The 12,091-nt window shown below is 38.8% G+C and overlaps 1 protein-coding gene across 1 annotated transcript; it reads right to left on the reverse strand.

Annotated features, from left to right (window-relative positions):
• Positions 1-3,243: 3,243 nt before the first annotated feature.
• Positions 3,244-6,181, reverse strand: LOC128528160 (extracellular calcium-sensing receptor-like). Its single transcript, XM_053500915.1, has 5 exons — positions 6,173-6,181; positions 5,689-5,778; positions 4,461-4,688; positions 4,262-4,385; positions 3,244-4,151 (listed from the first exon to the last, which is right to left on the reverse strand). The coding sequence occupies exons 1-5, from the start codon at positions 6,179-6,181 to the stop codon at positions 3,244-3,246; spliced, it is 1,359 nt and encodes a 452-aa protein (XP_053356890.1).
• Positions 6,182-12,091: the final 5,910 nt, after the last annotated feature.

The following is a 12,091-nucleotide window of genomic DNA, read 5'->3' on the forward strand; positions in this document are numbered from 1 at the left end:
TTTTTTCTGTCACTAAACTTTCATATTTGAAAGTTCGGTTAGCTGTCATTGCTAGATGTAAATATAATGTAATTTTAGAAACTTTTCAGAAAACTCAAAAACATCTGAGGTAAAAGTTGTTCTTCTTTTCCTTTTAGGTTTTGTCTTCCATTACAATATTTCTTTATCTAAGTTAAAAGTAATTAGACTGGAATGTTTTTGTAAATAATCTAACATACTGTATCTAAGTTAGAAGTTGATACTGTTGAATGATTAGACTTGTTTCCTCTGTCATTAAACTTACACATATAAAATTTCTTTTAGGTTCAGTTAGTAAATGTTGTGAGCAATATTTTTATAAAAAAAAAAAAAAACATCCAGCAAAATGTAAAAGTAGAGGTTCTTGATTGTTTAGACTTGGTTCCTCTGTCACTAAACCCAAATGTATGAAAGATCTGTTAAGCGTCAAGGCTAAGTGTAAGTGCAATGTCGTTTTAGAAACTTTTCAGAAAATTCTTGTAACACCATCTTAGGCATTAGTTTTTGTTCTTAATGGTTTAGTTTTCCATTACAATATTTCTTCACCTAAGTTAAAAGTAATTAGACTGGAATATAAGTTACACAAATTTATTTTTTATAAAGAATCTAACAACATACTGTATCTGTGTTAGATGATACTATTGAATGATTAAACTTGTTTCCTCTGTCATTAAACTTACACATATGAAATTTCTTTTAGTTTTTTTTAGTAATTGTTGTGAGTAATAATTTTATTTTAGAAACTTAGAGTTGTTTAGATTTGTTACTTAGTCATTGTTTAGAGTTGATCCCTTAGTCACTAAACCTTCACGCTTGAAAGATCTGTTAAGCATCAAGGCTATGTGTAAGTATAATGTTTTAGAAACTTTTCAGAAACCTCTAACACATCTTAGGCAACAGTTTTTGTTCTTGGTAGTTTTGCCTTTGATTACAATATTTCTTCAGCTATGAAAGTTGAAAGTTAATGAACCGGAATTCGAGCTACACAAATTATTTTTTTTTCATAAAAAATCAAACAACGTATCTACAGTAAGAAAAAAAGTTGATGTCCTTCATGGTTTGTCTTGTTTTCTTTTATTGTCTGCGTACCTTTGTTTGTGGGGATGCAACAAGAGAGGGTGGATTAAAAAAACAAATGCACAATAAGGTGTTAAACTTCTGTTACAAACTTTTTCTAAAATCTAATACTCCGTCCACACGAAGCCGGTGCGTTCCCTATCCGATCATTTTTTTTCGTGAACACGGCGTCGTCTCAAGAAATATCTGCGTACACACGAAACCACTATTATATATGCCAGACCAGTATGGGGCGCTGTAATTCTGTCATAGAGATACACTATACTGTACACGGAGAAGAAGACTTTAAGCATGCGCATAACCTTGCGCGCTGTATACGAACCAAGATTGTGTTGTCCATTATTGCTTGTTGCTCATAACAGCTGCATAGAAGCAATAGATTTTGCTGTAATAAAGCTAGTAGGCTTTGTAGCAACACGAACACAATCATGTAGTCCGCCATTATTGTTGTTGCTGTTACGTGTGACGCAGCCGACACGTGATGTGATGACATCATCGTTTCACAAAATATACGAATTGGCCGTACACACGAAGACGCAAGGCTGTCGTTTTCAGATTTATCCACTTTGGGACCCAGTTTTAAAAAATAGCGGTTTCAGTCTCCCAAAACGCCGGCTCCGTGTGGACGAAACGCCAATACGATAGAAAATTTATACGTATACAGCGAAACGCGTCTCCGTGTGGACAGGCCCCAAGTTAAAAAGTCAACATTCTTTATGTTTTTACTTTGTTGTCCCTGTGTCACTATGCCTTCAGTCATAAAAGTCCTGGTAGCTTAATGTGAATATTAAAGTTTATGTGAATTGCAATTTTGACTACACAATCTTTTACTTTTTCATAAACCTTTACCAGCATACTTTATTTGAGGGAATTGTTGTTGGTTTTTTCATGTTTTCTCTGTCACTGATGCCTGAAAGTTCTGTCAGGGGTCATAGGGGTGATGGGTTTAGGAGCATTTACGACCCGTGGGTGTCCTTGTGTCCTGATGTAGTAAAAAGCTTGGCCAGACAACTTTCAGTTTAGAGGAGATGCTAAACTTCTGTTAGAAACTTTTCTTAAAAATCTAAGGTAAAAGTCAGCATTCGTTAGGGTTTTATGAAAGATCTGTTAAACATCGGGGCTATGTGTTATTTATAATGTTGTTTTGGAAATTTTTCAGAAAACTCCTCTAACACATCCTAGGCAACAGTTGTTGATTTTTTTTTTCCTCCATTACAATATTTCTTTACATATGAAAGTTGAAAGTAAATGCACCGGATTTTAGCTACACAAATTATTAAACAATGTGTCTGAGAAAGAAAAAAAACTGATGTCCTTTATAATTTTGTCTTGTTTTCTAGTAGGTGTGTCTGCAAACCTGTGTTTGTGGGGATGCAAAAAGAGGGTGAATAAAAAAAAAAAATCTATGTCAACGTTCTTTGTTTTTTCTTTGTTGTCCCTGTGTCACTATGCCTTCACTCATGAAAGTCCTGGTAGCTTAATGTAAATATTAAAGTTTATATGCATTGCAATTTTGACTACACAGTCTTTTTCTTTTTCATAAACCTTTACCAGCATACTTTATCTGAGGGAATTGTTTGTGTTGTCCATCCCTAAACCTAATTGTATGAAAGATCTATTAAGCGTCAAGGCTAAGTGTAAGTATAATGTTGTTTTAGAACCTTTTTCAGAAAAACTCTAAACATCTGAGGCAAGTGGTTTTGTCTTCCATTACAATATTGCTTCACTTATAAAAGTTGAGAGTTATTACACCGGAATTTTAGGTCGTCAGAGCAAATATATCCGCTGCAGTTTGAGATGAGGGTGCGTAAAATACCCTAACTAAGAACCTAGTGCTATGTGCTAAAAGATAAATGTTGTGTAAAAGTGATGGTATGAATAGTTATATAGCAGATTTAATCATCTACTTTTAACAGGAAATGGAAAAAAACCCTCACAAAATTAATTAATCATGGAATCATACTTAATGCACTTTACTTTATTATTTGCATGTAGTGAAGAGTTAAGTGAGACAGAACACAGTTTATTTAATTTAGTTACTTGAACATTAGCTCTTTATGGAAGTCAATTTTAAAGGCTTTCATTTGAATGGGGCTTTACTTTAAAGGGGCACACAACTATTATTTTAATAGAAGCTTAACAAACGCTTCATTTAACAGGTACTTTAACCATCATTTGCTTTTTAGTGTTTTTCTCAGGCTTTAGTATAATGATGTAGCACTTTGGAATAAATATGAAAAAAAGTAAACCAAAGCTTGATGTTAAAATAGCAAATATCTCTACAGCTACAGTAAATTTTCCAGGAGAGCTGACATAAGCAGGAATAAAGGTGATCCAAACTGCACAGAATATGAGCATGCTGAATGTGATGAATTTGGCTTCATTAAAATTGTCAGGCAGCTTCCGGGCCAGAAAAGCCAAAAAAAAACATAAAACAGCCAGGAGTCCTATATAACTCAGCATGGTCCAAAAACCTACAGGTGAACCGACATCGCATTCTAATATGATCTTTTCCTTGTAGTACTTCATATTTTTGTATGGAAAGGGAGGGGATGTTATTAACCACAGTACACAAATAATGACCTGTACAAGAGTGACGACAAGAACACTGAGTCTCTGCTGTAGAGGACCAAACCATTTCATGATATTACTGCTTGGATGTGTAGCATTGAAGGCTATTAACACCACTACTGTTTTTCCCAGAATACAGGAGATGCAAAGGACAAATGTGGTCCCGAATGCTATATGGCGCAGCATACATGACCATGCAGAAGGCTGACCAATAAATGTAAGAGAACAGAGGAAACACAGAGTCAGAGAAAACAGCAGCAGGAAGCTCAGTTCAGAATTATTTGCTTTAACTATTGGTGTGTCCTTGTGTTTAAAGAAAATTACAGCAATGCAAACAGTGAATGATACTCCTAACAAAGAAAATATTGCAAGAATGATTCCCATTATTTCCTCAAATGACAGAAATTCCACCAGCTTTAAGACACAGGTATCTTTCCTGTCATTAGACCACAGTTCAGGTGGGCATTTGATACAAGTTATAGAATCTAAATAAAGAGGAAGTAAATAGCAGTTTAGGCATTTGAAATATTCTACCTTGGTGTTTAACTTTATAACTGCTTTGTGCATCATTGAAGTTATTCTCTATTATGTATACCTGTTATGTTGCTGATTTCCCCCTCTGCACATAAAATACAGTCAAAGCAGCAGGTTGGCCTTTTTTTCTGAACAGCCTTCCTTGTGCCCAGTGGACAACTTGGACTACACACAGAGACTGGCACCTAAAAACCATTTGTGTTTTGTATGGGTCTTCGTACTTCAAAATATAAATTGAACATGTAGATATTGTAGTTTACCTGTGATCTGTTATGGGTCCAGGCTATACTGATGTTGTTAAATGATAGCTGAAGGTGTGTTTGCAAAGAGCCATCATAGAAGCCCACTTTAACAAAGAATATTTTACCATCTTTATCTTGTTGCCAATTCACCAATTCATATTTTGCTGCTATGTCTCCATTCTCATTAAAGTATACATCCTCTCCTGCTGTAGTTGTGAAATGAAGGTTCTTCAGCTCACTTAAAACCTAAAGAAGCATGGCAAACTTCCATCATACATATTAGTACTTTTTTATTTTTTATATAGTTATATTTACCTGCCAAGGTTTGCTATCTGTCATGTCTTTACATGTAATAGGATCATTGTATCCACTGTCTCTTTTTGAACAGTTATATCTGTTATGCAGAGCATGAGCAACAGCATACACAGCCTTGTACACATTATTTGCGACTCGTAATTCTGAAACATCTGTATAAATGTTTTGAACTTGACTGAGACTTTCATTGCCTTTACACATTTCTTTCATTTCAACATTTTCTTGTATGGAAAGCTTACATTCAAATATAATTTCCCACAACTCTTTATAAATTGCTGCATCGGAGGTTGGATTTATTTTGGTCAGAAATTTTCCTATTCCTTTGATTTGAGCTTTTGGCATAGCAAAACCCATGCATCCTATTAGAAGATGCTGCCACTGAGCATTACTTGGGTTTATAGTGGAGATCCAGGATTCACTTCCAATCCACTGAAACCCAGTCAAGTTCTGTAAGGCCATTTCCTTTAAAAGAACCCCAAGGTCAGAATATGAAATGAATGCTACAATAACTTTAGAGGTTGAAGCCTTGATAATCTCAACTACTTTCAGAATTTTTTCTCTGGGATCTGTTCTGAAGATTGCTTTGGTATACTCAACACAAATTCCCTTTTCTTTGGCTGCAATAATAAATTCATTAATACCATTGTTCCCATAGTCATTATCACTGCATAGGGCCCCTACCCATGTCCAGCCAAAATGCTTGACCAATGTAGCCAAAGCTCTGCTCTGATAGTAATCACTGGGAACAGTTCTGAAGAAAGAAGGGTATTTCCTCTTGTCACTAAGGCATGCACATGTTGCAAGGTGACTGACCTGTAATGCACAGATTTAGTTTGATATCAAATTTATTTTATATTTTAATTTCATTATTAGACATGGTTTTATTCATTTAGAGTTTTTAGAAGTTGTTACAGATAAAATGTCATCCTACCACAGGTATATACAAAGGTCCCACAGTAGCAGACATGGCAATAGATGGACTGGATGATGTTTCACCTATGATTGCTTGAACTGTATCAAGCTTGGAGCAATATATGGCAGATGTATTTTTTCCATTGCTATTAACTAAGGACAAGGAGGCTCTTGTAGTTATTTCTATTGATCCACATGAATCATAGATTTTATAACCAAGTTTAAGCCCAGGAAGAATATCGGTTCTGTTGTTGATTTCCTCAATGGCAAATATCATCGTTTGTGCATTCTGAAATTCACGGAGGCTTAGACTACAGGATCAAGAAACCAAAAAAACTTATTTTTCAGTGAACTCCACAAGCAATAATAAAGTGACAAGTTCATATGTGGTATGCTGTAATGCTAATAGTTATTGATTTTTAACATGAATATATAGTAAACTAATGTTATCGCTACACTTAAAAAATTAAAAGCAAATTAAAATTATCTTAATGTGTCCTCACCTTCTGCATTTTGGTTGCGAGGGCTCAGATGTAAAGGCATGTGTTGTCTGGTCCCATTTGACATGGAAGTTAAAGATACCACCAATCAGTACATCTCCATCTTTGCTGAGTTGAGGGGGATTGTGTAGACCTAGTAAGCTGCATGAAGGTTTAGCTGCTCTCACCTGAATAAACAAAAGCCATGTGTGCAGAAACCTCATTTTTAAAATCCCTAAATAGGAGGATAATTGTTTAAGCTTTTATAGAACATTTTGATTCCCAGATTGATCAGACCCATAGGAATAGGTTTAAGAATAACCACCATTGTCTAGTAGAAGGCACTTATATATCATCACATGTATAAATCTATATTCTTAAATCTTCCCTTTACTTGTGTTTTATTTTCTCTACAATCTTGAGTTTAGTTGGACTTAGTTTAGCACACACACATAAGCACACTTTTCTGGGGAGAAATAATTATAAATTGTACATCATTAATACATGAAATACTGTAATAGTCAAAATTGTTAATTCACATATTTATTCATTTATTTATGAATATGATTATGATGTTTGCAGATAACATTGTGCTTTTTAGCGAGAGCAGGTAACAGATGAAGGAAAATCTAGAGAGGTGGAGGTATGCTCTGGAAAGCAGAGGAATGAATATTAGCCACAGCAAGAAAGAATACATGTGTGAAAAAGAGGGACCCAAGTGGAATGGTGAGGCTACAGGGAAAAGAGGTAAAGAAGGTTTAGGTAAAGCAGGACTTTAAGTACTCAGGGTCAATGGTCCAGAGCAACAGAGAGTGTGGAGGCAGAACTAAATATGTTTAGGTTCTCTTTGAAAGTGGCAAGGATGGATAGGGTCAAGAATGAGTACAATATATTGGTAGAAGGGTGCTAGGCAGAAGGTCTGAAGGAAGACCAAAAAGGAGATTAATTTATGTAATGAGAGAGGGCATAAAGTTAGCTGGTGTTAGAGAAGAGGATGCAGACGATAGAGTTAGATGGAGGCAGATGATTCAGTGTGAATCCCTGAAAGGGAGCAGCAGGATTCTGCCACAAGAAGGACAAAGAATGTATTAATTCAGTATTATTATTATTATTATTATTCTTTAAAATCAACATAACTATAGGTGAGGGTCAGAATGAAGATCGACTTCATTTGCTCCGATTATCCGGCTAACCTCACATTCCAATGTTCCATTATTCGTAAACAAGACCCTGATATACTTCAACTTCGAGCCAAAACAAACGCGAAGCAGAGCCATAGTCAAGAAACGAAAGCAAAAGTTCAAAGCCGATAAATTCGAGCATAGTGACAAATCCAAATCGTGAGACGAGAGGCAAATACGAGAAACAAAGCGAAATCGGCAACGTGAAAAAAACATAAATTGAAACGCGAGAAAACTGCGGCGAAACACACAATAATCCAGCGGCGAGATAGCATGCTGGACTTCCTTATAAGCCGGAAGTAATCAGCGCTAGATAACCTCCTCTCCTCGATGACTGTGCCTTCATATCCTGTCCATGAAAATCACACACAGGATTGGTGCCAGAGCACAGCCCTGGCAGAGGAAAACACCCTTTGGAAACAATTCTGACTTACTGCCAAGAACTCAATCACAGCTCTCACTTTGGGCATAAAGGGATTGGATGGCTTGATAAGTGACCCCCTCACCCCATACTCCCACAGTACCTCCCATAAAAAATCTTAGGGGACCCAATTATATGCCTTTTCCAAATCCAAAAAACACAAATGTGGACTTGATGGGCATATTCCCAAGCCCCCTCCAGGATTCCTGCAACATTAAAAAGCTGGCCTATTGTTCCATGCCCAGAAGCACCTTGGTGCCACCTGAAAGTCCTTCTGCTTGGATTTTCTAAGTGCCTCCCACATCCGCTGCTTAGTCTCTGCTATCCATTCAGCCTGCCGGTACCTTCTTACTGCATCTAGAGTCCCGCAGGATAACAAAGCCTCCTTTTTCATTCAGACAGCTTCCCTAACTACACATGTCCATCACACTGTTTGAGGGTTACCACCCCTTGAGGCACCCAGAACCTTAAGTCCACAGCTCACAGCTCACAGTTAACAATAGAAGTTTTGAACATTGATCACCCTGATTCAATGTCCCCAGCTTTCACAGGGATGCTGGAAAAGCATCCCTGTGGAAGCTGGGGACAGAGATGCTGTCTCAAGGGAGTTAAAGGCCTCTTGGAGAGGGGCCTCCCCTAGACAGTCCCAATTTACTCGCCCCTACTTGGTTGGGCTTACCAGGTCTGTACATTGGCCTTCCCTGCAACCTGTCCCAACTCAAAACCAGATGGTGTTCAGTTGACAACTCCGCCTCACTCTTTACTGGAGTGTCCAAGACATACAACCTCAGATCAGATGATATGATCACAAAATCGATCAATGACCTTTGGCTTCTAGTACCAAGTACACTTATACTCCCTATGCTCGAACATGGTATAAGTTATAGACAATCCATGACTAGCACAGAAATCTAGTAACAAAACAGCTCTCGGGTTAAGACTGAGAAGGCCATTTTTGCCAGTCAAGTATCTCCATCATTGCCACATGTGTGTTTAAGTTCCAAGCAGGACTATGGAATCCCCTACTGGGGTCTGATGCAGGACTCCATTCAGAGTCTCCAAGAAGGCAGAATATTATGTTCCCTTTCAAAAGCTACACTCGATGCTGCTCGAAAGCGCTATAGAAAACTTTTCGTCGTGACCGGTTGTGAAGCACATGTGTGTCAAACACGCCAAAATTTTTGGCATATATAATCTCAGTCAGGTGATGTCACTCGATTAGGTGCACCTGGAGGTTATAAATAGGCATGAACCGGAAACATCCTTAGATCTTTTCGTCTTCAGGATCCGCTTTGTGAGTGTGCGTGTGTGCAAGCACTTTTTAAAAAGAAAAACGTGAAAAAAACATAAACTGAAACGCGAGAAAACTGTGGCGAAACAACACACAATAATCCAGCGGCGAGATAGCGTGCTGCGCTTCCTTATAAGCCGGAAGAAATCAGCGCTGGATAACCTCGTCTCCTCCATGACTGCGCCTTCATATCCTGTCCATGAAAATCACAAACAGCCCTGGCAGAGGCCAACACCCACTGGAAACTGGTCCATTGTTCTCCATCATTGCCACATGTGTGTTTAAGTCCCAAGCAGGACTATGGAATTCCCTACTGGGGTCTGATGCAGGAGAAGGCAGAATATTATGTTCCCTTTCAAAAGCTACACTTGATGCTGCACGAAAGCGCTATGGGAAACGTTTCGTCTTGACCGGTTGTGAAGCATGTGTGTGTCAAACACGCCAAAGTTTTTGGCATATATAACCTCGGTCAGGTGATGTCACTCGATTAGGTGTGCCTGGAGGTTATAAATAGGCATGAACCAGAAACATTCTCAAATCTTTTCGTCTTCAGGATCCAATTTGTGAGTGTGTGTTTGTGCAAGCACTTTTTTAAAAGAAAAAAGCGAAAATAGAAAGTGTCTTATTAATCACCAGAAAGTTGGCAGAGTTAGACACGAGCCCGTCCCTCCGTGTAAAAGAATATCTCACTGTGGGCGATCTCCTTGCTTTCTGTTTTCAGCGTTTGGGGTAAGAGCACGCTATCTCGGGCTTGAGGGAGCAGGTAAGTATTGCGATTTCTCCCTATTAAAGTCCCTTGCATTAGGGTTCGCCGTTTTTTAAAACGATACCACGAGCCGCGACACATTTTCGCGTGCATATCTGGCGGAAGCGGACGAGACAGAATTTTTTCTTTTATCTCGCTCTCTCGCTGGATCATCTGCCTTTACCTTTCACTTCTCAAGCACGCTTCGGTGCTTCTTGTGAGTGGGCGGAAGAAACTTTCTCTCTCGCCTCTGCGGAGATAGAAACTATCACTTCAGAGCCAGTGTGTTAGTTGTTGTTAGAGGTGGTAACGTGCGGTCTAACGCGTACACCTCGATTCGCCATTAAAATAAATAAATAAAATAAATCCCCTAAACGCTCAAGGTTAGACGACATGTGCCTGTCAGGTGGCCGGAGCAGGGGCCTCAACAATGACCCCTTCCCTTCCTGGCGACCTCCATGAGTTAACTGTTTCATGGAATAAGCCGTATTTATCCCGTGTTTTTGTGCTATTGACATCGATTTGTTCCAATGTCATTGATGAAAGCGCAGTCCTTTACGATGATGGCCCAGATCAGAGAGACGCTTGCGGGCTATCTCTCTCCTGGGAGCTCATCCTCCCGGGAAAAATTCACACTCCCTACCAAGCGTGTAGACTAACATCTTCGTTGGTAAGAGGAGATTTTTTCAGGCAGCGGGTCAGGCTGGTGCTGTCATGCACACAAGGGCTTTGCAGGCATACCAGGCTGACCTACTGAGAGCTGAGCACTGGCAAGAGGCCGTGGTTCAATCTCCGCCACCACTGGTGTTTCGGGGAGCAGCGGTCTCCAGCGAAATGTTAGGCGTTCGGTCCCTTCCTTCTATGTTCAGGATGCCGAACATCTAACACACCCATCTAGTCAAAGTGTAAAAATTTGTGCACCTTTTAGAGAGGCCGGCAGTGAGGAACCTACTGCCAGGAATGTCTCTTTAGGTACGAAGCACTGTGGAAGACCAGCACCCTCAGGAGACAAAGTGTTAGGTGCTCGGTTCCCTCCTGTCATGTTTTAGGACACCGAACATTTAACAGCCACCACCATCACCACCACTTCTCCGCCTAGCTAAACGACAAAGCTACCTCCCCTTCGGAGAAGCTGCCAGCGTGTAGGCTACTGCCAAGCATATCTCCCTGGCTACAGGATTTAATTATTGCCGTGGGTTTTCCACTTCCGTGAAAACACAGTGAGCACCTCTGTTAACCCTTAGGAGTCTGACTTGCCGGCGGCGGCAAAACTTGCATTTTTTCTGGCGCGATTCCGGGTAATTTACATACAAAGCCACGCACCCCGGACACCAGCATGAAAAACACACACAGACAAGCTTAAAAACACAGTGTACACACAGATTCTTCAGAATGTTCTGGACAGTGGGCGGAGTTTAACTTTACCTCAGAAGACTGTGTGACTGATACATTTTGAAGAGAGAACAGATCCAGCAGAGGACATTCAAGCAAGCTGTTATGATAATGTGTAAGTTATTAAGTCTTATATAACTCTTATTCTGATCATATTAAACTAATTTTAGTAAATATTTTCCTCACTTCAGCTAGCTCTTGTCAGATTATGTGAAACATCGGCTTTCAATCCAATTTACATAGTTTAGTGTAGCATGTAGATAACAGTGCTAACATGCTGCCTTATGGAGCAAACATGTTATTTCCCGGTGGCTAAGATAATGACTTATTGAGTTTAGAAATGTTTGTAATGTATTTCACCTCGTTTTGGATAGCTTTAGAATATGGTTGCTAATATATATATTGGAGCACCCCTGGGGTCATATTTGACCCAGACATTTACTTCACCGTCATATTCAACCCACTCACCAAAGTAACGATTTCTTTTTGCATTACAACCCAGTGTGCCCTATGTGAACCCATAACACTGACATCTAGTGGTAACTGACTGAACTAACCGGATTTTTTATCACATCAATCATGGCTGCTACTGTGCTTTTTGATTGGTTTGCAGGTTTAGCATGCTAATTTATGATGTTAAGTAACATAGGATATTATCATCCGAGTAGTCATGGGGTGTTTTTTGTATATTTTCTTGTATTTTAACAAGTATATATGTGTAATTTGTGTAAATGTATATTTATGTATATGTGATATATGTATATTTATGTATATGTGATTATATATATATATATATATATTATTATTATTATTATTTTGTTTAATTGGTTTTCAGTAAACTAGCAAACAATGGCTTCCGCTCCCCATAAACGCCACTATACCATACAAGACGTGCTAGATGAGGTATATGCCG

This window comes from Clarias gariepinus, chromosome 7 (genome assembly GCF_024256425.1).
Source record: "Clarias gariepinus isolate MV-2021 ecotype Netherlands chromosome 7, CGAR_prim_01v2, whole genome shotgun sequence".
Lineage (NCBI taxonomy): Eukaryota > Metazoa > Chordata > Actinopteri > Siluriformes > Clariidae > Clarias > Clarias gariepinus.

What these genes read in the sequence shown, in the direction of transcription:
- LOC128528160 (XM_053500915.1), bottom strand. An exon ending in GGACCCATAACAGATCACAG is followed by an intron (nt 4,386 to 4,460) that starts GTAAACTACAAT and finishes AATGGTTTTTAG; the next exon opens with GTGCCAGTCTCTGTGTGTAG. An exon ending in GGAAATCAGCAACATAACAG is followed by an intron (nt 4,152 to 4,261) that starts GTATACATAATA and finishes CTCTTTATTTAG; the next exon opens with ATTCTATAACTTGTATCAAA.